The 24997-nt window shown below is 41.8% G+C and overlaps 1 protein-coding gene across 1 annotated transcript; it reads left to right on the top strand.

The window, feature by feature from the left end:
* The first annotated feature begins 177 nt into the window (after positions 1-177).
* Positions 178-24855, top strand: CEP57 (centrosomal protein 57). Its single transcript, XM_082278912.1, has 11 exons — positions 178-264; positions 5432-5588; positions 8671-8850; positions 9172-9293; positions 10185-10301; positions 15212-15289; positions 16644-16748; positions 16907-16987; positions 17317-17561; positions 20987-21131; positions 22478-24855. Exons 1-11 carry the CDS (start codon positions 232-234, stop codon positions 22712-22714), a joined length of 1500 nt encoding a protein of 499 aa, XP_082135038.1. The 5' UTR covers positions 178-231; the 3' UTR covers positions 22715-24855.
* Positions 24856-24997: the final 142 nt, after the last annotated feature.

Below are 24997 nucleotides of genomic sequence, written 5' to 3' on the forward strand. Positions count from 1 at the left end.
AGGGGCCCGCCCGCCGCTCTCGGCCTCTTCCTCTCGATTGGCTGAGCGGGGCCCCCGCTCTTTTTTTATTGGGTACCTGCCTTGTCACTCAATCCCGAGTGGACGACGGGGCGGAACTTACCGCCGATGCTCCCTTCTCATTGGCTGGCTGGGAAGGCAGTCAAGCGAGGCGCCGCGCGGGGGCCGTGCCTTAAAGTGACAAGGGCTAGCGCGGGCTCCCTTACGGCCGACATGGCGGCGGCTGAGCCCGGCCGTCCGCATACGGTGAGGCTCGGAGGGCGGCCCCGCGGTGATGGGTAGGACGGGTGGGGGTCCGGGGGGCAGCGGCCGGGCAGTGCGGGGCTGGTGGCTTGCATGCCTCCAGCGTGCCGGGAGCCGTACAGGCTGTGGAAGCTGGCTTGTCTGTTAAATAATGTGTGTGTATATATATATATATACACATATAGATGTATGTTTATAGGTGTTTCTGTGTGTATATGTGCGTATACGTATATACATATATATATCTGTATGTATGTATGTATAAAGCCATGATGTATGCACACATGTTTTCTAAAGCGACAGAAAAAGAGACAGATACTGGGCTGTTGATAGCAGCCCTGTTGCTGTCCCCATGCCAGTGCCTGGAGATCCTGTTTGTAAGTGAATGGGAACAAAGCGTTGAATTTGGTTTGTTCTCACGAATAGCTGGGCGTCGTGACTTTGGAAGCACCTGCTCCGCGGGCAGGCGGGGCTCAGCCAAGCCCTGTCTGTGCAGTGCTGGGTCAGGCGGGCGAGCACGGCAAGCCCAGAGCTCCCAGTGCCGAGCTGCTGATGGATTGCACGTCTGGTTGCTTCTCTTTGTAAGGTGGAAACGTTGCCTTAAGCTGGGGTTTAGCTTTGGTAGATACCCGTGCCCTTAGGCGCGTGTGGGAGCACCTGACAGATTGGGACAGGTAACCACCTGCACGCTGGGGACCAGAATTTCCGCGTCCACAGTTTTGGCTTGATGTTTATCGCTTTCTAAATTTAAGTGGTCGCTTTTCCTTGTTTTTTGGTTTTTTTTGTGTTTTGTTTTGGGTTTGTTTTTTTTTTTTTTTTTGTGAGAAGCTGTGTCTTACATGCGCTTTGGAGGAGCAGAGATGCTGAAAAGGCTGCAGCACGATGGTGTGCGAGATCACTCTTAAGGGATTCGTGTTTTGGGATCTCACTGGCTGGGTGGTGAGCACCCGTTGTGGTTCTCTGCTGTGTGTCTCCTGCCCTGCAGTGTGCTCCCATACTTACACCTCGACCAGCAAGAGGAATTTGAGGACTCCTATCTCCTTCCTGAATGGACTTGTTTCTAGCATGCCTAGAAAAGGATGTCAGAAGACTCGTTTTAGTCTTCAGTAGGTAAATGGAGGCTGTTAATCAATTTAGTTAGCAAAACAAAACTTTTGGGGAAAAAAGTTGCCCACTGTAGACTTTCTGTCTGTGCTCAAAAAAAGAAAAAAACTGTAACTTTATATTTTTCTGAACATTGAAAGTAGTTGCTTTTAATACATCTGGCACTCTACGGCAGATAGTTGACAAAAATTACTGTATTGTGCCAACATTTTTTCCTCCCCATTTGATGTAATGGCTTAACTAAGTTAACTTTTTTTATGTGTGCTTTTAACTAGAGATGTTATTGAAATGTAGAGTGCTCCTGACTCAGTCTATATCAGGGAGGTGCAGCCAGCACTTAACTTGGCCTGTGGGTGATAGGGGCTAGGGGCTGTCCTTCCTTCCCCACTTTCCTAGTACTGCAGTAATTGAGGGAGGGTAGGCTGCTAATTGAGATTGTCCCTCCACAATGACTATGAGAGTTTGAATAACTGGATACTTGGATGTTTTATAATCAGTACATTCAGTATCTCGTTATTTTGGGGATTTTTTTGCTCATTCCCTACATAATTTTCCAGGGTTTGCCTTTTTTTTTTTTTTTTTAACCACGTGCAAAGACTACTGTATGTCACTTAAAGCATTGCCAGGTATCAATCTTTTTTTCTCTTTTCCTTTTTTGGTTGTGGTACCAGATGAGAACTTGCAATAGCACCCATTCTAATTTAATCCCTTTTTCCCGTGCCAGAGTGCAAGTACCAAAGGTGCTGACTTTGTGCCTTCATGCTTTCTTCATGCAGTTGCTGCCTGAAAGATGTTGTGTCCTGCTGTCACTTAGCATTAGTTTGTTTATAAATCATTGTTATTTTTACTGTCCACAGATCTAGTAATTTGGGTAAGATAACAAGAAAAATGGTTTTTTGCCTTTTCCTTACTGGAATGACTGGTACACCACTGAGTTTAAAAGCTCTCTGGATAGTTTTTCATGGTGTGCTGTACTTGTTTCTGTGTCAGGGAAGTAACAACGTTATGATGGGTCATTTTTAATGTCTACAGATGTTTGTTTGAAAAGTGTCCCTCAGCCCCAAGTTGCTGATTCTTAGCAGAAAACTTTCCATATGAGCTTGTGTCTTTTTTTTTCCCTGCTGTGTTCAGCTTTTGTGAGCTTCAGGAGGTCCCTGTGTGCTGGTGATGTGTTAAGATATTGCTGGTCTGTGTTTTTAATATTCCCTTCTTTCTGCTTGGGTAGGCAGCTGATATGCAGTGGTGGAAGCCATGAATTTTGGAAGGCAGTGTTGTCAGACCTGTGGAGATAAAATGTGCTTAGCTTGCTGTTATGTAATAGGGTACACTTGGCTCCTTGTGGGACTGTTAAGCTTCTTCATTTACTACTCTGAGCCTTTAATGTGGCTTAAGAAAGGAAAGACTGTAGGGAGTACAGTGAAAGAGAGGAGCTGTAGTTAGCAAATGTGGCCTAGCTGAGATTCAAAACAAATATATAGAGTTCCCTGATTTTTTTTTATTTTTCACAGTTTTCCTGAGCATTGGAGCATGATACTCCCTGTGAGACTTTCCAACAGCAGGAACAAATTTAAATGATTTTTAATGACTTGAGAGAGTGGGGAAAAGAGCAGAGAATTGCTGTGATGTTTGAGCTTTGTGATGGGAAATTCCGTGAGGCTGTTTTGTAAACTCTCACAAAGTATTCAGTCAAATTATTTAAAGTCACTATTTATGAAACTGAATATAAGCCACTCTTGCTTAAAAATATGGAAGAAAAATATACTTGGTAGCAAATTATTATTTATACTGAAACAAAGAACAATTGCCTATATAACATATGGTGTTCCAGCATAAATTTTTTCAGTAGCTATTTGAAGCAGATATCTGAACTGACTATTACACTGTTCAAATTACTATTGCAAATTACTGTTTCTGACTATTCAAATTAGTGCCTGTTCCCTGCATCCGGGTGGAATTTGGAAGGTGTGTAACTAGTCAAAAGCCTCAATTTACTTTACCTTGTGTGACTTTGGTGCTCCGGGCTTTTGAGTACACCAGATTTTTCTTTCACTTAGTCTGCTGTTGGCTAGAAAAATGTTACTAATGTCAGTAAAAACAAACAGAAGAATTCCTTTACTTTGGTATTTTTATATAGTTATATTTAATTCTCAGAGGAGACTTTACCTGTAAAGACATGAAAGATGATGGTGACATTTAGAAGGATTGTGATGCTGTCAGCCCTACTTTCGTTTCAAACTGATTCCCCTTTTTCTCTTGACTGTTTCATGGGATACCTTTGGTTTGAATCAATAGCAGACAGGATATTGATATTTGAATCGATGGTTGCTGAGGCTTATGTTGCTGCTGTTCCTGTATTGTCTGCTACAGAAGTGCTGTGTTTTTCTTGGTTTGTTTTTACTCCATCATTTGGTCATAGTATTCTGTGCTCATCAATGCCATATCCTGTAATGCTGATGGCATTTTTGATGTTAGCACTTAACAGGCTTTCGATCAGATGGATTCGTGTGTTCTGGTTAGACTTGTGAGGCTGCTGAGTATAAAGCAGTGTGTATATGCATAAAACACCTGCTCGAAATGGTTTTATTAAAATATTCTCAATTAGGGATTAGTGTTTTAATTCACTTTCTGAGGTACCAAATGTGTGTGCAAATTCCGTTATTTTGAGAAAAGCCATTATGTTGTGTAGGAAAATGTTATAAACACAAACTGCAAAACAGTCATAAAACTATGCTTAGAAACACCAATTGACATACTCAGAGTAGTTAGGATCCTAATTTTCTTGCCCACAATGGATCACTTTATTTGTAAGAGGAAATCAGCTGTGTATGGGCTTTAAATAGCTTTAAAATTTTCTTAAATTTTTTCCCCATATTTGGCTGCTCATAATGCATTTTGGGCTGTTGTGCAATTTACCATGAGGTACTTAATACTTTCTGTATTTTAATTTAGGTTGAGATATTCTCCCAATGATTGATATTTGCAAAAGCTTAAAAGCACCCTGCCAAGATCAGCAGTTGCTCATTTGTCTTACTGATGAAGGGGGAAGCTGTAGGAGCTTTGCATCTGTCTGCAGCCCACCTCTCTTAGGTTGCCTTCAGATTCTGTCACTGAAATGTTCAGTGATGGGTGCAGTTGAGAGAAGTTAAAAGTAAGCATTTCATTTAATTTGTATATACAAATTGAAAGCTTAGGCCAGGTAGAGAGTTTTTGAGTCAAAATCATCAGCACTGTATTCTGCCATGTCTCCTTTATTTAGAAGAGCATCTTCCCAGCTAGGTGGTCCTTTCAGGTCATTGCAACATCCAAAGCACAGCAGGTGTTTGCAAAATTGATGCAGACTGCTGGGAAATCCATGGTCTCTATGGCCACATTTGTCAGAACAGTCTGAAGCTGATTTAAGAGTACGTTCCTGCTTAGAGGTAGGAGTACTTTCCTGGCTGTGATCTGCTGGTTTTCCTGTGCTGATACCACTAATCAGGTGTAGCATAAAGCCATCTGGATGTGTCTTGTGAAGTTCCATCTACTAATGGAAAGATAAGGAAGATTAATTGAAGCAAGTGGAGTTAGAGGGACTGGGACTCTCACTTCACCTTCCCAGCTGCAAAGTGTGTCCTGTGTCCCATGTGCAGTCAGTGAGCTCTTGTGTTAGATGAGGTGATGTAGAGCCATGGTCCTGGGTGTGCCTTATCAGGTTTGGCCACCTTAGTGCAGTATCTCATGTGCTGTAAATGTAACCAGTAATTAGGAATGTGGTTGTTTTCCAACTGATTGTGGGTCGCCTTCTCCCAATGAGCAGCAGACAGTATAAGTAAATGGGAAACAAAAGTGTAAATCAGAAACTAGTATGGGAAAGAGATTAATCTGTTTCATATTGTTTTTAGTGAAGGGGAATTAAATGTAAAAATGGCACGTCCTAAGGCTAAAAAGAAGGAAGTACAGCTTTTGAGATATGAGTCTCCTGTAGCAGTACCTCTACATATCATCTGATGGAATCATACTTTTCTTTATTTCTGTTGTTATGACAAAGCAACAAATGTGCTGAATAACAGCTTTATTTTGTTTTCAGGATGATCTGCACATAACTCGTAACTCTACATCAGCCACAGATGGACTCTCTTCAACTTCGTTTATAGAATATCCGAAGCACAAGCCATTTATTAATTCGGATTTGGAGCGCTCCCCATGGAAACCAGTAATTCCATATCCTGAAAGCAACAGCAGAGGTATTAGTTCAGCAAAGTTGGTTTCTTACCTGTTTCCAAATCATGGTAAAATACTGTATGTCTTCCACATCTGTGAAGGTTGAAGTCTTTTTATCCTTTTATCAATTCCCAGTGATGTCCAGGTTGCCTGTTTTGTAGGTCCTTTGCACTTCTTTTTCCAAAGAACACCTGATGATAAAGGTCATCTTACAGATGGAGAAAGATGTTCTTCTTCGGAAGTAGAGAATTGTAAAATTGTCTGAGTACTTTGTGGAATTGTATTGACATGTTTTCTTTGTCCCTTCTTCAGTCTTCGTCTCCTTCAACCTTTCTTCTCCTGAATTCATAGCTGAGTGAGAGATAAGGAGACTTTAGTCCCCAGAATGGTTTGGAGCAAAGGAAGAGGTTTGGTCCTGTTAAAATTGAAATGCTTGTCATGAATGAAGGGTGTATTGTGAGTATTTATTGTATCACTGAAGACTTAAAGGATACAGAGAAGGGTTCAGCAAAGTGCTGAACTGAGAGCGCACAAAACCAAAAAGGGAGGCAATTTTATTCCCATTTATTCTTGTTTCTAGGCTGTTCCTTCTCCCTCTCCCACTCTGGTCCTGATGTTCATCTCCATGTAAACAGATTTGTCTTGACTGACTGGACATGAACAAAAAACCTATTCTTGGTTAGTTTTCTGTTGTTTTAGTGAATAAGCTTGTCATCCAGTGAGACTTACTACAGTGCTGCCTTGGGGTACATACAGGGTATATCATGAAGATTTGGGAGAGTAGAGCAGGACCTATCCTTTGATGAGCTGTTTGGTCAGGGTCATTGCAGAAATGCTCCCTTTAAGACTGGAGTGGCATGGAGGCTTAAGGGTGTGAACTGCTTGATACTTTTTCCTTATATGGACAAAAGTGAGGAATATTTAGGATGAATCCTAGTATTACCCAAACTAAGTAAAAAATCAGGATGATAGCCTCAAGTCCCTGTTCCAATAACACAATTCATGTCTGAGTTACTAGGGACTCCTGTGTTAATGACCTAGAAGATGAAATCTCAGTTCTTGCAGTGCTATTTAAAATGCAGTATATACTTTCAAGGCCATCACTTTTGAGAATGCTGTTGACACAAAACTAAAACAATCTTTACAAATGAAAAATTGAATGCGCAGGAAAAAGCTTCCTTATGAATTACTGATGCAGATGTATTTTTGTCGAGTGTGCTCCATGTTGCATTAGCAATAAGGTTTTGACTTCCAAGTTTTCACTTGGCAGTTTTTTTTCAAATGGTGACTCTGCCAACTCTGAGATAAGGATAGGTGGTGGAAGACAATCGGATAAATTATATCCCTTTTTTAAAATTAGCGAAAGTTTTTGTTTTTATAAAATGTTTAAATAAAGTGCAAGTAAATGTGAATATGTACTGAAAATTGAATCCAACACATGGATGATCCAGTATGTTTCTCTTTTTGCATAGCTTTTAAAAATGCAGAAATGTTCTGGAGTGTATATTTTAGTAATTTCAAATGGCAAAATTGATTTGATTGTTCTTGAGGGTCCTTATTGCTACTCCTGTTCCCTGTATTAAATAAATCTTATTGAAAAATCCTGAAATTGAGTATAGTAAGTTCTGTTTATTGTGATTTTAATGTCTGTGTTGTATATGTGTGTCAGCATGCACAGTTGGCTTTAATGCTCTAACAGGAATGACTGAATGGTACTTGACATCCTGTTGCGTTTCACCTTTGTCTTTTCATTGCTTGAGTTGCTTCATTGCTATTTTGTTAGTCATTACTGTGAATATACAGAGATTTCAATGTAGCTTTTAAGAGTAATAGTAACAAATCTGTTTATTGTCTCAGCTATGCCTATTTCAACTGAATCCAAGTAACAGTAATGTAAATAGAGAAGAGGGTGCAGTTGGTGATTCTGATATGCAAATAGGGCCAAATTATCAATAACTTCCTCTTAACTGTGACTACTGTTGCTGCTACTTATGTAATTAACAGGTTTCCATTGATGTGATACTCTCATGTGCTGATATTCATTTCAAGATTTGATGAATTTTTACTCTGGGATGCTCATTCTGATAATTATTTTTCCTTTTTTCTTTTCTTTTTTTTTGGTTTTGTTTTGTTTTTCTTCTCTTTTTGGTAATGTGATGCCCAAACCAATATGCAGTTCCAACTGTTCTAGTGCTCAAGCATTCTGTAGTAAAGGTACATTCTTTCTCTGGAGTGGATTTAAGCACAAAGGAGAGGGCTGATGTGACCTTGCAGATTATTCTGCTGTATGAGCTGTGTGTACAGATGTTCTTATGTTTAACTTTAGCAGCCCTGTATTGGGGAAAGGGCTTATGCTTATGGTTCCCTTTACAGAATTAAACAGCACACCTAAGAGGCGCAGTACATCAGATTACCAGCAGTTGGTCTAATTGCAAGGTGCTGTGAGTTCTATTACAACTGCTTTTCTTTTTGTGGTGAAGAATATAGAAAGGCTTTGTTCAGTAACTGCTAAAGCTGGGAATGTAGTAGAAAGGGAAAAATGGTTCAGCACAAAGGAGATGTATGTTTTTAGGTGGAGGAGGGGAGCACAAGTGCAAAACCAGAAGAATTTAAAAAGAAGTCCACTTATAAATAAGCGCTTTTGTAGCCCTTCTCATAGTTAACCTTTATTATGCTGTGTGGCCATTCATGGGAACATTGTGTTTATGTATTTGTTGTGGTAGGAATAATAATATAGATAATTGCCACTGTTTAACTATCTAATTGTGACTTTTCATTTTCTTTTGATAAAGGGTCAGAGGATGCACTGTTTGTTCTTAATTGACACAATATTTATATGACTTGTTCTGGGAAATAGTTGTATCTTTCCCAGATGTGTCAGGTGATGGGGGTGCACTAAGGGCATCTATTTGTTCAAGACTAGTTTTAGAATCAGTTATGGTTCAAAGGGAAACAGGTCTTAATTCCTGGAAGGACTCTTGGATGCTGGTAGGGAACACTCTGACCTTCTTACATAATGTGTTTTTATAATAGCACTGCAAGTTCGGTGTTGTCTTGAAGTGGTGATTTAATGGTATCTAACCAAAGGTACATATTCAATTGCAGCAATATTTTCTGCCCTGAAGAATCTCCAGGAAAAAATTCATCGACTGGAGTTGGAACGGTTTCAGGCAGAGGAGAATGTAAAACACCTCAGCAGGGAAACAGCAGACTATAAAAAAGTACTGAGTGAGCAAATGCAACGCAAAGAACATGACAAGACTGAAGTGTCAAAGAAAAATCAAGGTTGTTTGCAAATTTTGTATAGATACTATAGAACATTGATGTGGATGAAACTTGATTCCTATCAATGCCTAAACTAATTTTAGTTTACTTTGTTTAGCATCTTTTAATTTGCAATGGCATGTGGAGTTACAAAGAAATAATTTAAAGGCATTCTTTGGTTTAGGGATTTTTATGCATACAGAAGTTCATTAGGCATAATGGGTAAGTTTCTTAGATGGTCCTTTTCTTGTTTGTTTTGAAACTGTCCTGAATACAACAACAAAAAAAATCCCAGGACCAAGCAATACATGATTTCCATTTTCTGCCTTCTGTTACCTTCAGAGCTGTGTTCTCAGCTGGCAGCTGCTGAGTCTCGATGCAGCCTTCTAGAGAAACAGCTGGACTACATGAGGAAAATGATCCAGCATGCAGAAAACGAGAAGTCACATCTTTTGGAGAAACAGGTGTGTTCCCAAAACTATCTCAGGGTTAAATCATAAAAATCATTAATTATGTCATGATTTTTCATAGTTAGTGTAATTTTAATACCTTTAAGCATGGATGTCTATTTCAGCTGGCCTTCATATCCTTAGGTATGGATATCTTCCCTACTTACATTTCCCAGTCTTCTCAAGACCCTGGTATTTTCTTTGTGCACCTGTTTCTAAGGCAATAGCAGGCTCTGGTATTAATATGAATTGTTTGCTTCTGCATGATTGGCTTACTGCAGTAGCTCATCCTTATTTTCCAGTGTTATACCTGTGTGCCACTGGGAAAAAAACTCCCTTTTGTGTTTACACTCTTCAGGTCTTTGGGGATTTTCTTTACTAGCACTTCTCTTGCTAAATTGGGGCTGTAATACTGATTCTGTAGAAATAGCAGTAAAATTTCTATTTCCCACCATCAGTAATTGGGATTTGGCCTATATCTAAAATGAGCTTGAATTTTGTTTTATAGAAATATGGGTCACCTAGAGCTGTCTGTTTGTTGGTCTCTCTGGCTATTCTATTTCAGTTTGTTAAATATTTACTGAAGAAAAAAATGGAGAAAGCTATTTCTAATTTCTGCATAATGATTTTTTTTGATTCTTTTTTTTTTTTTTTTTTACTGTGGAGGAAGGAGGGACTGCAAAATCCTTCCTATCAGCTGTGGTTAAGTGTGTGGTTCCCTACTGCTGCTGGTGCAATTTGCTCCCTGATTGTGGCACCATCTAAAATTGCACAGAGGAAGTAGTAGTTCCTTTGGACTGTTTATGGGCCTCCTTTGTGCTCCAGACACAAGATGGTCTTGTTTTCTTGTGCTTATAATTGTTTTCCTTTGTTATAATTGTTTTCCTTTTCACTTCTCCCTTCAAGGGCTTCTTGGAGAGAGATCGGCTTCTTGACCAATCGCATGTTCAGTCGAAATTGGAAAAGCTGGATATACTGGAAAAAGAGTATAGCAGACTTACTACGATGCAGTCCTTAGCAGAGGTCTGTCATTTGTGTTGGGTACTATATCAGATTTGTCTTGCTTATTCTAATCTGTACTTCACAGCTCTATGGCAGTAGCAGAGCTGAGCAAAGCCTTGTGCTTTAGAGTAGGACAGCAACTAAACTTCATTTTAAAACTGAGCTGTTGTAAAAACTTGAAGTTACTGCTGAAAGTCTACATGTCCAGGTAGACTTTGGGTCACTGTACACTGCTGGAGTTGGAGTTTTATTAAGCCTTAATAGTCTGTTGGTGTTCCTCTTTTGTGCTTTGTTGGTGCCTAGGCATTGTAAAATTGCAGCCATTCCTAAGATCTTGGCTTGCTTTGCATGCTACTGAATGCTAGCAGTTATTTTCTGTTATTATCCAGATGTACCTTGACTTGTATGAATTTGGTGTATTCTTTTCCTTTTATCCCTCCTTATTAAGACACACAATTATTATTACTTATTTTGTGTGCAGACTTCTGGAGCCTGCTGTTGCAAGGCCTCTAGCACTGGATGTGTTTGGGTCAGTCTGCCTTTTCAGGACTCTGTTTGAATCAGGAGCTTCTACAAACTCAACATGACTGTTTGGTCATATTCTGTTGTGGGTTGACCCTTGAATTTTTATAGTTTTTGTAATTTTATGGTGAGAAATAAAACTCAATCTTGCCATGGGGCTGCAGGGGAATCTCTGCTCTAGCACCTGGAGTACCTTCTCCCCCTCCCTTTTTGACCTTAGGATCTGCAAGGCTGCTGCTTTCAAATATTCTCACTCCTCCCTTTTTGCTGCTGTTCCCTAGCAGTTTTTTTTCCCCTCCTTAAATCTGTAATCCGAGAGGTGCTACCACCATTGCTGTTGGGCTCAGCCTTGGCCCGCGGTGGGTCTGTTTTGGAGCCAGCTGGCACTGGCTCTGTTAGCATTGGTTCTGTTGACATGGGAAAGTTTCTGGCAGCTCCTCAGAGAAGCCACCCCTGTAGCCCCATTGCTACCAGTGCCTTGCCATGCAAACGCCATCCATCTCTGTGTACCCTCTGTGGTGTTGGCCTCTGAAGTCCTGTCCCTGTACCTCCCTCTGTTGCTGTAAAGACACCACAAGTCTCCCAAGCCTGGAAACTACAGAGAGCTTAGCCAGGGAGAGGCTTCCTTCTGCAAATTTCTTCCCTGCTTCCTCAAGAGGACCAGATAGTATGTGATTAAATTGTGGTATTGAGGGTGGCAGCTCTGGATTCTATCAAAATCACAGGCTTGCCACCCTGCATACCAGCCCTTATCTCAGGTGGTAAAGTAGATGGTGTTTCTCCAGAAGTACATAAGGAGATATTTGGTAGTAAATCTTCAGCTGTTTGGCTTCCTGCAGGACATTTAGATGCTACAACTGTTCTTGGAAGTCCCTGAGCCAAAGCAGCTGCAACAAGCGTTTTATGATCTTGACACCCCATTGTGGTGAGCTGCAGTTGTAGAGTACAAATGGTTGCATTGTTTATTTAGGCCAAACACTTGGAAAGAGAAGTAAGAGTCTCCTGGGTCTTGTACTCTGAAAGTAGCAGTAGTTTCCTCCAGGATTAGAGTTGAAATAACACGTTCAGCAACTGGCATTCCCTCTGAAAGGCTTTTACCAAGTTTTTAACTGATAGTAGCTGAGGTTTGGTGAGACTGGGTTGTTTGCCTTTTTGTGCCTGGCTAATGAAAATAATTCAGCCTTATGGTGGTTCTTGTGTTCTTTTCTGGAACAAACCAGAGAGCTTTGATTCTTTATCTTCAGGAATTAGTAGCTGTCACAATTAAATATGTTTAAGGGGAATTGGGTGTTAAATTCACACAATTTTGAAGCAGTTCTTGGGACTGAAATAAATCTGGATTTAGCTGTGATGCTAAGTCATTTTCCTTGTGATCATTATGCTGTCATGAGCCATTTTCTGGTTGACAGGTCTGCCTGCCTCTGTGGTTATAGGCTATGTTCCTATGTGAGCATCCATGTGATAGGTGTTACCTTATAATCTTCAAAGGGTGATTGCACTCTCTACTCAGAAGCATTGCATCTGTTCCCTCTTCGATCTCTGCTGTAGTTGTGGCAAGATCATAGGAACACTTTCAAATCGAGTTTGAAGCAAGAAATAAGAGACAGTTTCATACAGGATGTGCTGAAATGGATGGAAAGTGGTGAGGTGATGGCTCATGAGTGAGTGGTGATGTATCTGCCTCTGAGTTCAGACACTGCTAGAGCACAAGTTCTATGGGGGTCTTACTGAGAGCATTTTATCTCCCAAGAACCACTACCTGTCCCTGTAAGTATTGTCCTCAAGTAATTTGCTAATGTCAGTATTGCCTGTGGAAAGGAAATGCTGAGATTCCTATTTATGTGAAGTACTTGTAATTGGAGTACTTACCCTGGAAATGCTTTTGAGACATCTTTATTGCAACTGTAGTCCTGCAGTGCAGGCTCTGGACAGCTGACTGAGAAGATCTGATCATGTCTGTGTCTGAAGATGGAGTAAAGAAACAGGGCTGTTCCCTTAAAGTGCAGTTTGGCCTGTGGTCTTGCATGTAGCCAGATGGCCAGAATTTGAATGTGTGTGTGGATGACATTTTTTGGATAACTGTGGTTCATAGTAATTGATCTTAATGCTAACAGTGAGACTTAACCCCCCATTCTGTGGGTTGGGCTGCATCAAAAGCAGCGTGGCCAGCAGAGTAAGGGAGGGGATTCTGCCCCTCCACGCTGCCCTAGTGAGACCCCACCTGCAGTTCTGTGTCCAACCCTGAGGTCCTCAGCACAGGAAGGACATGGAACTGTTGGAGCAGGTCCAGAGGAGGCCACGAAAATCACCGCAGGGTTGGAACACGTCTCCTGTGGAGACAGGCTGAGAGAGTTGGGGTTGTTCAGCCTGGAGAAGGCTCCAGGGAGATCTTGTTGTGGCCTTTCAGTTTTTAAAGGGGGCTTATTAAAAAGATGGGGACAGATGTTTTAGCAGGGGCTTTAGTGTAGTGATAGAACAAGAAACAGTGCTTTTAAACTAGAAGAGGGTAAACTAAATACAAGGGAGAAACTTTTTACAGTGAAGGAGGCAAAACACTGGAACAGATTGTCCACAGAGATGGTAGATGCCCTGTTCCTGGAAACATTCAAGATGAGTTTGGACAAGGCTTTGAGCAACATGGTCTAGTGGAAAGTGTCCCTGCCCATGGACTTAAGTGACCTTTAAAGGTCCATTCAACCTAAACCATCCTATGATTCTGGGATTCTGTGAGTAGGTGGTTGCATGAAAATAATTTTCTGTTAGAAAACAGGCCAAAAATAGAAATATTATATTTCTATTTTGTCATTTAAGTTTTTTGCAGTGGCTCCTGGTGATTGAGTCGGATGGTCAGGCCAGCCCAGTGCTGACCTGAAGTCTGCCTGCTTTGCAGTACTGTCTTATGTGATGGGCAGCAGTGCTGGGCAGGGTCTGTCCGCTTGGCTCTGTGGCCTCTCTCTTAGTGATAGTCCAGTAATCTGCATAATACCGTCTATAAACAGTGAAATCATTTAGGGAATCTAAATTTGGTATATAATTTCTAACAGGGTCTATCACAGGTGATACAGTAAGATACACTCTTGCTGTGCAGTTTGAGCTGCCTGCTGCAGCGGAACAGCTAGCTGAGGAAATACTCATTCTTTTCAGAATAAAAGCCTTGGCCCAGCTTCATGTCAATCTTCAGTTTAAAGAGAATATTTTCCTCAATATTTTCATGCTTAACAGATTAAAAAAAAAGTCTTTGAGACTGACCACGGATATCAAGGGTTGTGCCAATAACTGTAAAGGGCAGAAGATGATTTTAAGTTACCTGGAATACCTTTGTTTTGAATGAAAAAAAAATCATCAGAATGGTTCTTTTATTCAATAGAAAAAGTTGGTTCCTTTATATAGTGCCTTTGTCCTTAATGTTTATCCAGGCTTTTGCCTTTTAACACCTTTGTATAACAGCTCATTGCATTATTTTTGTAGTTAATGCTTAAGTAAAGCAGAAATATTTAGTACCTCAGTGTAGTGGGTTTATAAACAAGTGTACAAATCCAGCCATCACTCTGTCTAGCATACTTTTCTGCCTTAAGTTTGATTAGTGGCTCTTGAATTATCCGTCTTTGGGGGAAGAGAAGGGAAATTGTTTTGGGTACTGGAGCTCTGGATTGTTTTTTCACTGCTGTATAAAGCCAGAAAGTTATTTGATAACTTTCACATTGGGAATTTCAGTGTATCTTGTTTAAACAATGTTTTCATCTTGTTGGAGGTTTACAAAGAAATATGTGCTTTTTCCCTTAACCTTTTCCTTTGAAAAGGAATTTCAAAAGACTTCTTATATGCTTTTGTGATAAAAAGATGCAATTACTTCAGTTTTGTTTAAAGGTATCTCAGAGGCATCATGCAACCTTTCCTCCCTCTTTTTTATTAGAAAGGTGGCTAGATATTCAAAAATTCTTTTCTTGAAAGAGTGCAAGTTACAGATTTTAGCAAAAATACCATTAGTGGTCTAAATAAAGCAAGTCTTCCCATGCCTTATAATGATATGTCTTTGTTAGCTCTTTTGTGGTACAGAATCTTGGAGGATAATGTATACAAAGCAACCTACTGTCTAGGGTGATTTTACAATTGAAGAGAAAGAGCTTTGTGTATTGCTCTGTGTGTATTTGGCTGTGACTTAACTTCAGATACCAGTTGTGAATGTAAGAATAGAAAAAAAGAGTAAATGTTAAGCGTAAGCTTTTGACTGCTGTATTTATGCCTATACAGGTGAAGCATCAGAAATCAGTACAATGCACAAGTCTTCATTTATCTTTAAATCCTAAGATGGACTCATAGTTTTGCTCAAACTCTTAGTACTGTGGGCTTCAGGAAGAAAAAAAATTGTTTCATTAGTAATGCTATTATTTTTATTCAACTTTGACTAGAAAAAAATGAAAGAGCTGGAACAGAAGCTTCAGGAGGAAGAACATGCAAGGAAGCTTGTTCAGGAAAAAGCTGCTGAGGTAACCAACAGGAAATTTCTTTTGTACTGGTATGCACTGTAATTAGCTCTTCCTTTTTATCAACTTTTCAGCTAAGCTTACTGAAAGTGCCCCCCATATGCCTCACAGAATAATGAAATCCTGGTTTTAGTATCTTTTTTGGTTGGTTGGTTTGTTTGTTTTGGGGATTTTTTTTGTGGGTTTGTTTGTTTTTTTTTTTGTGATTTTTTTTTTGTTTTGGTTTTGGTTTTTGGTTTTGTGGGTTTTTTTTGTTTTGTTTTTTTTTTTTTTTTTTTGTTTTGTTTGGGGGTTTTTGGTTTTGTTTGGGGGTTTTTGGTTTTGTTTGGGGGTTTTTTGTGGTTTTTTGTTTGTTTTTCCTCCTGCCTGAATTACCAAATGTTCTGAAGTTCTCTGAGCTTTTTGGAGACCTTTTTCTACCACCACCTGTGCACTGAAGCTTTGATTTCTTTACTAAGAGAAGTTAGTTGGAAAAGAGGAGTAGAAATTCAGACTAATTCATAATTGAGTATGCATGGGAACCTCTGAATATATCAAGGTCAACAAATGGGCTCCCTTGTTCATAATTGTAATTAAAATATTGTAGAAGGAGGCAAAAAAGAGACAACATACTCTTGATTATGAGCCCTTAAGGATGCTGGCTGATCTTCTAATCCAAAAGTGTGGTGTTCATTAAACATTCATTGGATGCTGAAGAATTATGGAGGTAATGTGTTAGGCTCTAACATTAACCTTTGCCAGGAGTTTGGTGTGATGGGGAAAGGGATATCTCAATTTAATAATGAAAAATTGTGCTGTGAATGCTTCTTCAGGACATGGTTTCTAAAGCCATGCCATATCTTCCTCTTGAACAGCAAAGCGTGTTAGGATTCTCACTGTCGACAGGAAAGTTCTAACCCTAACTCTCTCAATAGATGGTTTGGTGGTTAGTTTTGTTATTGTGGCTGTTTGTTTGTTTGTTTGTAGGTTTTTTTTACTGTCAAATTTAATAGGACAGAAGGAGTAGTTCCCTAGTAACTATATGTCATGGGATCAATTGATCAGGCTTAGGTGGCTTGAGCTCCCCAATACCTTGTCAAGTGTAAAGCACAGCTGATGTTTTGGCACTTGTCTGCATGGGACTAATGCACTAAGGCTAATTCTCTAACTTACTAGGATTGCTGACAAGTAGTGCTGCCAGAGGAAATATTTAATGTTTAAGTTGACCTTGGACTGCAAAAATATCCTAAAAATTTGCAGCCCTTGCTTTTAGAGAGCCTATGTTTTAAAAATTCTCAGTTTGCAATTCTCTGCTTGCACTGTCTCTGATTATTTATTAATCCAATTTCAGTAACTCCCCTTATTCCCTCAATTGTAGCTTCAGACAGGCCTGGAAACCAACAGACTACTGATTCAAGCAGCATCACCATTGCTTTCTCCAAAAGCAACACAACCTAGGAAAAAAGCTAAGCAGCCAGAGAAGGTAAGATGTGGGGAAGAGAAGGGCAATTTCTGAGGAGTTAAATAAGGTTGTGTGCATGTGATTAGGGAGCAGGTTGCCTCTTTTACTACAAAGTAAAGGGAAAGTAGGTTTGCTGTAGTATAATTTTTGCTAAATACTTCTCTCTTCTTTCTTTCCAGAAATGCTCTCTTGGAAGACATTCCACTGTGCAGCCCCATTACAGACTGTGCCTGGGTGATGTACCCTTTGTGGCTGGGAAGGTGAGCTGATTAATTCCAAAGCTCAGTAGCTGCAGCTCCTTAAATGTCTTTGCCTCGGTGCACTCCTGACACCCAGTGGTCAGATAATGTAATTTTCTTTGACACTTTTCTTACAGATTGTCTTTGTTGGATATTGACAACTAGCTGAGCTGGTATTTCCAAAAATGAGCCTGCTCTGCTGCTTGACAGGGTGTTCTTGTTAGGGCGTATTAATTGAAACAAAAATTACATTCTTGTCAGTAAAATGAAAGTGCCACTGTTTTTAAATGCTCTCCAGTATTATCAAGTTGTTGATAATGCCATTTAAAAGAAGTCTCTTTTCCTTTCAGTCTACCAGTCCCAGTCATTCAGTTGCTGCCAATGTGCAACACGTGCTGCACCTGATGAAACATCACACGAAAGCTTTGTGTAACAGACATGTGGTAAACGATGCTCCACTAGCAAAACCCACCAGTATGGCTCATCCTGCCAGCAAAAGCAGAAGGCCATCCCTGCCAATGGACTCATCCTCATCTCAGGAAGAGCTCTCAGAAGTGTTGCTGACTTTACAAGATGAATTTGGACAGATGAGTTTGTGAGTGTGGTACATTCTCTATTGCAGTTTATGAATGTAGATGTTTCATATTCTTGCCTTTTTGCTTTGAACTTGGAAGGTTTTGCCTGAGAAAGGTCTTAGTTTAGGAGGTCTCTAGCATGTAATCTTTGTCTTGCTGCTTGCAGGGGCTGTCAGTTCTCCTTGCAGATAGAGGCTCTGCTAAACAGTCTGGACAGCAGACCTGTGCTTATGTGCAGCAGTATATTCAGAAGAGGCAAGGGAGAAGTCACTGCCCCAATGCAGCAGACTGTTGTGGTGTGGACCCAGCCAGCAGCTCAGTACCCTGCTGCCACTCACACACCCCCACACCCATCCCTCCTGCCTGCTGGGATGGACAGTATCCACCCCTTATACTGTACCATTTATGTCCTGCCCAAGCCTCACACTTTCCAGTATGTCCCAGTTAACCACCATCACCTTTCCAGTCTTTTCATGTATGTACACACAGATATTATTCCTGTAGTCTATGGACCATCCCTTTACTAGCCCATTGAGTTAATTGAGCCCATGACTTTGGACTCAGCTGTCATAACAGTCTTTCAGGGCAGGAAAAAGTGATGGGTGGGTAGCTGAATGGCTGAAGTCATTTGGGGGTGCTGGTGGATGAGAGGCTGGACATGACCCAGCCATGGGCACTCACAGCCCAGAGAGCCAAACATGTCCTGGGCTGCATCCAAAGCAGCGTGGGCAGCAGGGCCAGGGAGGGGATTCTGCCCCTCTGCTCTGCCCTTGTCAGATCCCACCTGCAGTGCTGCATCCAGCTCTGGGGTCCCCAACATAAGAAGGATGTGGGCCTGCTTGAGTGAGTCCAGAGGAGGACATAAAGACAATCACAGAGGGCTGGAGCACCTCTGAAGACAGGCTGAGAGAGCTGGGATTTTTAGCCTGGAGAATGGAAGGCTCAAGAGAGACCTCATTGTGGCTTTCCAGGGCTCAAAGGAGGCTACAAGACAGCTGGAGAGGGATTTTTTACAAGGGTGTGTAGTGTTTATATGAGGGGTAATGGCTTTAAACTGAAAGAGGGCAGACTTAGATGAGATATTAGGAAGAGATTCTTTACTGTGAGGATAGTGAGACACTGAACAGGTTGTCCAGAGAAGCTGTGGGTGCCCATTCTTGGAAACATTCAAGGTCAGGTGGGATGGGGTTCTGAGCAGCCTGGTCTACTAGAAAATGTCCCTGCCCATGGTAGGGAGTTTGGAACAAAATTATTTTTAAGGTCCCTTCCAACCCAAATCACTCTATCACCTCTTGTTCTTTGACCTTCAGCAGCCCCACATCAGAAGGGTCCTCTGAGAGACAAGGCAGGGTGGACAGATGCTTCATTTCCTTTGTCTCCAGGGCAGCTGTACTGAAAGCCCACCAATACCCTTGTGGGTCCTTTAAATGCCCTCGCCCGAGACAGGCCCTGCCAAGGGTGCACAGAGCGTCTGGGCCAGCCACAATGGGGTCCTCTTGCCAATCACTCTGTCAGGCTGATGTTAGCCTCCAACACCATCCCCCTGTCACTGCAGAAATACAAATGGGTTCTGCCCCTGTATGGCTTGATGGCATTAGGGTACACTGTGGCCCAGGGTCTGCTAAAGCCTTGTACTCCCTTGGGTCTGATGTGCCACACCATCTGATCCACACAGTCCAGTAAACCTGGTTGTCCCTCTCCTGCACCTGGCTGGAGATGGGGCTCCTCTAATACTGGTCCTAGGATTCTACCATTTCCTGTAAAAAAGAATTAGGATTCCTATCTATAGGATCAGGAATAAGATCAGCCCTGCCACTCTGTCTGGAGAACTGCCCACTCTGAAGACTTAAGCAGCAACTTTCCTGGAAGAACCCCATTTGTGCTTGCTTTTTTTCCCTGCGGTTCACGTACCTGTGCCTCTAGGGTTGAGGTATAGGGTTTTCCATCCCACTTCATCTTCTCCCTGTCGTCCCACAGGTGAAACTCGGGATTCCCTGTGGTGTGTACCTTCTATATCCTGTCTTTTGTGTAGAAGGTAGCTTACTCTCTGTGGGGTTTAACCAGGAAGTCAGTCCCACACAGCGGCTCGCTCACTGCCCGCAGACAAATCCTCCCCTGATCTGAACTCCATTCAGCACCTTGCTGGATCCAAGCTCTGGCACCACGCTGGTTTTAACACCCTGGGGCTATTGAGAGTTCTCAAAGGCTGTTGTGATTAGTCTGGAGAAGAAGGGGAAGGTGTGGGACCATGCAGACGTGTAATTACACCGCTTCCCCAGTAGGTGGCTCCGGCGGTGCGCTGAGCACACCCATTCCCCCCAGGAGTTTCATGGCCCGGGATTCCGTGGCACCATGAACCAGCAGTGCGACCAGCCGCTATTAAACCAGTACAACGATGCCTAGAAAAGATTTGTCTTCACACATTCTGGTCAGACCTGTCATTAACCCCTCATGGCCCATGTTGGATGCCAAAAAGTACTGTCTTGGTTTAACCCCAGCTGGCAGCTAAGTCAATGCAGCTGCTTTCCTGCCCCTCTGCTCTGGTGGGATGGGGAGGGAAACTGGGAAAAGAAAAAACCCATGGGCTGAAATAAGGACAGTTTAGTAATTGAAATACAGTAAAATGTATTGATAATAGCAAGGACAAATGGAGAGGAATAAAACCCAAGGTAAAAAAGTATGTGATGCACAGTACATTTGTTGACCACCTGCTGACCAATGCCAGTCCTCAGCAACAATTGTCCTCTCATGGCTAACTCCCCCTAGTTTATATTCTGGGCATGATGTTCTATGGTATGGAATATCCCTTTGGCCAGTTCGAACCAGCCATCCCAGGAATCTCTCTGCCCCAGCTTCTTGTGCCCCTTCTCACCGGCATAGCAGGAGACACTGAAAAGCTTAGGGTAAGCACTCCTCAGGAACAATGAAAACATCAGTGTTACCAACATTATTTTTGTACTAAATCCACAACACAGCACTGTAACAGCTACTAAAAATGAAAGCTCTGTCCTAGCCAAAAGCAGGGTCTGGACAAATAGTCCATTAAAGGACAGCTTTGCTGGTGCTTTGCTTGTCCTGGTTAACAGAACATGAATTGTTACTGTACTGCACAGCTGCAGTAGGTACAGATACACAAAATATTAACTGAATGAGTGCTGAGATCAAGTTCTCGAGGGGTTATTTGGTCATTTTGGATATGCATTTTGAAGTTGGAAGCTACTTAGATTATTGAGACTCAATGTTGCAGCAGCCTGCCTCCAGGATGAGCTACTGGAATAGTGCTGCAAACCAGCAAAACTGTTCTTACTGGTTTGTTATGGTGTGTTGAACATGTCTGGCTGCTGATGCTATGGTTTCCTAGAAGTGTTATTTCTGAACTGGGGTATGAGCTGTAGAAGCCAATGGAGCCTGATACAAGCTTTGTTCTGTCTGACTTGTGTGCTAGTGATCATGAGCAGCTGTCAAAGCTCATCCAGGAAGCCCCAACTATTGCAGTGAGGGAAGATCTGGAGAGGGAACTTGATGCACTGGTGGGAAAGATGGAAGCAAAGGCAGACCAAATCAGCAAAGTTCGGAGGCATCGTTTGCAGGTGAGTTTCTTTTGCTTGTGTTCATACTCATGTAGAGTTGCTGACTTAAGCAGGGTTTTTTTAATGCTATATCCTAATCTAGCAGCAACTGCATAAAGCAGAAATAACTAGAGTAGCATTGCCTAATTCTGAATTCTACCTTTGATGTTCCAAAGTTAGTCTGCATACCTCCATCTATACCAGTATTTTTGCAGAAACATCCTTTCTATCACCCTTGTGTCCAATCCTCACCCTGTCCTGGATAGAGCTTTTGCCTCTATTCTCACATTGCATTTTACACTCCTCTTGTTTCTTGAACATTGTTGAACAGTTTTCCTTTACTTGGAGGAAACTACCTATTTATGTTTTGATTTGCATTTTTTTAAGGCTCAAAATACCCGTTTTGCTTATTCTATAACTTTCAGAATGTTTTGGATAGTGTAGCCTTTTCATTCAAAGCTATAAAACACACACATTGATTCCCTGTTTTCTTTTGTTTTCATTAATTTTAGTGAATTTCTTTCAAAGAGCTTAAACCCATGTGTTTAATCTGGTTCAGTTCATATGAACCACGATTCACCCTCACCTGATGTAACTTATACACAAAACACAGGCTGAGACCTGACATCCAGAATGGATCTGCAAAATGCTTGCTATTAGAAGTGTTACTCACTTAGATATCTTATGATCTTCAGAGGAACTGCTGCAGAGAAGCAGATGTGCTGTAGTTCCCAGCAGTAATGATGCTGCATGCTGTCAACTAGGAGGAGGGACCACCACCACCCTAGAGAGGGGAGCTATAGAAGCCACCCATGTTGTGGTTTGGGCATATGAATGTGTCTGAACCTCAGACTGTCCAGTTCCCCATTCAGTCTTTGCTGGGAAGAACTGAGTGTTTGATGCTGTGATTTACAGTGCTGTGTGTGGATACCACCTCTTCACCCCAGCAGAGCTCTGGTATTCTTTTCAAAGCTACACCTCTGGTAGTGACTAGCTATTAAAATTACTAGTATGTATGTAAAAAACACTTGTTTTCTTTTTTAATCACTGGATGGTAACAGTGGCAAATCAACTACTTTCATCTACACCTTTTTCTGTTACATTCCTAATGGCGGTGTTCCCCCATAATGAGCTTCAGTTTTTAGAGAGGTGGTAGATCAGACTGTAAGCTAAACACAGCTCTAAAGATGCAAATATAACAATGCTTTGTAAGGAAAATAAAATATTTATTGTTGAGTGTGACTTGGAACCATCTGCTTACCTGGGTGAGATAAGTGGTGGGATATTTCAGCTGTTTGGAAGAATCGCTGAACATAAAACTGAAACAAGATCACTTCTTAATGTTTTTCTTTGGGCTTCTCTTTCAGCTAGAGAGACTTAGGAGAGAATGCAAGTCCAGAAAGACTTCTGCTAAACAAATAAAAGACAGCAGGTTCCCAGTCAGTGAGGTTAAAGTAACAACTACAGTAAGCACAAAAGGCAAGAATGCAGGTCCCATCAAAGTGAAGCCTGGAGAGAAGAGCCGGAAGAATCTTCAGTTACTGAGAGACATGCAGACCATACAGACTTCACTACAGAAAGATGATATCAGCTGGGACTGCTGACTCTTCTGCAGGAGATGTTCTTGAACCATCCTGGCCAAACTTTCTCACATTCTGGATCTCAAGCAGCTGCCTTTCTTGTGGTGTGGAAGAGACTACTGTATGCCAAGCGCACTCTTGAAATACAGGCTTACGGGCTCTTGGTTCTCCATCCCTGCATTTGATTGTATATATTATGGTCTAGCTTAAAACATATTCCATTTTCAAGGTACATGGCCACTGAATCTTAACAGTAGGGCTCCCCCAGTTCCCTTATGTTATGGTTCCAGCAGTCCCTCCATGTTGTTCCAGCACACCAAGCACTGCACGTTTACATAGGTTGGTGTGTGTGTGATGTGCCAGTGCCATTTCACGCTGTTGTTCATCTGGGAGGCTTCTCAGGATGCATCTTGTGTGAAAACAATGCTGCAGCCCTGGGTGTTGAGGGCTTTTGTCAGTTCTGCTCTGGGTGCAGCTGCAATGACTCCATCTCTGGGAGCGCCTGAGGGAGAACAGGTAAACCCCTCCCAAGGTGTTCTGTGGAGCTCTCTTCAAAAGGCTTCCCTGGTTCTTCTGCTACATTGCATTAGTCAGCATCAGTGGCAGTGGATGTTTGAGTACTCAAAAAAGGAGCAAAATAACTTAGGAGTTACATTGCTTAATGATCAAGTGAAATTTTTCTACAGAAGCCCTGCTTTAGGAAAAAGCTGTAGCATAGGGGGTAATACCCTGTCTCTAGCTGACAGCTTTGGGTAGTAGAGGAGTGAGAGAAACCACAGGTGTTTTAAACTGCAAGTGCCTCAATCATGCCTTTTGGTCCTGGTGTCTTGCTTTTAACTTGAAGTATGTGCTTTGATGAGCTATCTACTTTTGTAGTAGTGCAATTAAGTTTGTGCTCTGACTTGCACAGCTGATTCAATGTTATTTATTATGTTAATAATTTAAAGAATTTCCTATTAATGGAATGTACAGAAGACCCAGATTACCTGTATATACAGTTGAAAAATAATAAAGCCAGCTTGCCTTTTGAATGAATTGTGGGAAGGCTGCACTTCCTCTAAATTAGCTGGGTGTTTGCTGCAGCACTGTGCCACAGCCAGTGGGCTTTTCATGGCAAGGTGACTTGTCCCTGGTCAGGATGATGAATGAGAGCTGCAGGTAAGGTTGCAGGCAGAGCTGTGCACCCTCGCCTGCAGCTCAGCAGGGAGAGAGCTCTGCAGGCTCAACACAGGCAGAAGGGAGTTGAGTGTTGCCTGTAGGTGATGCACCCAGCTTGTCTCCTTGCATCTGAGGCACAGATGGGGTTAGCTGCTGTTGGATGCTGCTCACCAGGTACAGTGGGAGTAACCACTTACAGAGCAGTTCATACCAGAGGTCCTGCAAAATCGGTAGCTGAAATTTACGCTTGGTCATTTTGCTCGGGAAGGACCTCTGGAGATCAGCTTGCTCAAAGATGGGCTAACTTCAGCATGCCCTCAGGCTGTCCTCATGCAGCTCCTTACTGGTGGAGGGCTTAGGAGTATCTTAGGCTCCATCCATGCTGCCTACAGCGAATGAATGAGGTGCCCAAGTTAGAATTAAGCCCACCAGGGTTGAGAGCATCAGGGAGCATCCACTGAATTGATCACAAATCATCCCAGTAAATTTAGGCTTTGCATAAGGTTACACGCAAAAATGTGAATCTTTCTTTTACACAGAAGTTACTGTGCCAATGCACTGTAAGGTGCAGAAATTGTGGAGGTTTTTTTTCAGTTGTGAAAGTATTTCAGAATATTTTGAGTGAAAGACTTTTACAATTAGAAAAAAATAATTCTGCACTTCACAGTGCATTAGACAGTAGCTTCTGTGAGAGTTGGGGTTGTTTAGCCTGGAGAGGAGGAGGCTCTGCAGAGACCTTCTGGCACGTGAAAGGGTTATAAGAGAGCTGGAGAGGGCATGTAGTGATAGGACAAGGAGGAATGGCTTTAAACTAAAAGAGAGCAGGTCTAGATTAGATATCAGGAAGAAATTCTTTACCATGAGGGCAGTGAGGCACTGGCACAGGTTGCCCAGAGAAAATGATGGATGCCCCATCCCTGGAAGTGTTCAAGGCCAGGTTGCATGGGGCATCCTGGTCTAGTGGAAGGTGTCTTTGCCCATCGGGGGGGTTGGAACTGGATGATCTTTAAAGGTCCCAACTTAAACCATTCTGTGATTCTGTTTTTATATTACTGAGCAGCTAAGCACTGTATCTATATTAATACTGGTATGTATGGGATAAATGAAACTTGTCCAAAGATGAATCTTGGTTTTCTGTCATTCTAGACT

This window comes from Coloeus monedula (assembly GCF_965178545.1).
Source record: "Coloeus monedula genome assembly, chromosome: 3".
NCBI classification, from domain to species: domain Eukaryota; kingdom Metazoa; phylum Chordata; class Aves; order Passeriformes; family Corvidae; genus Coloeus; species Coloeus monedula.

Excerpts from the sequence above, each read along its gene's own strand:
- CEP57 (XM_082278912.1), top strand. The coding sequence starts at position 232 with ATGGCGGCGGCTGAGCCCGGCCGTCCGCATACG. Across the intron at positions 8,851-9,171 it reads AGTGTCAAAGAAAAATCAAG|AGCTGTGTTCTCAGCTGGCA; the intron begins GTTGTTTGCAAA and ends TGTTACCTTCAG. Across the intron at positions 16,988-17,316 it reads TACCCTTTGTGGCTGGGAAG|TCTACCAGTCCCAGTCATTC; the intron begins GTGAGCTGATTA and ends TTTTCCTTTCAG.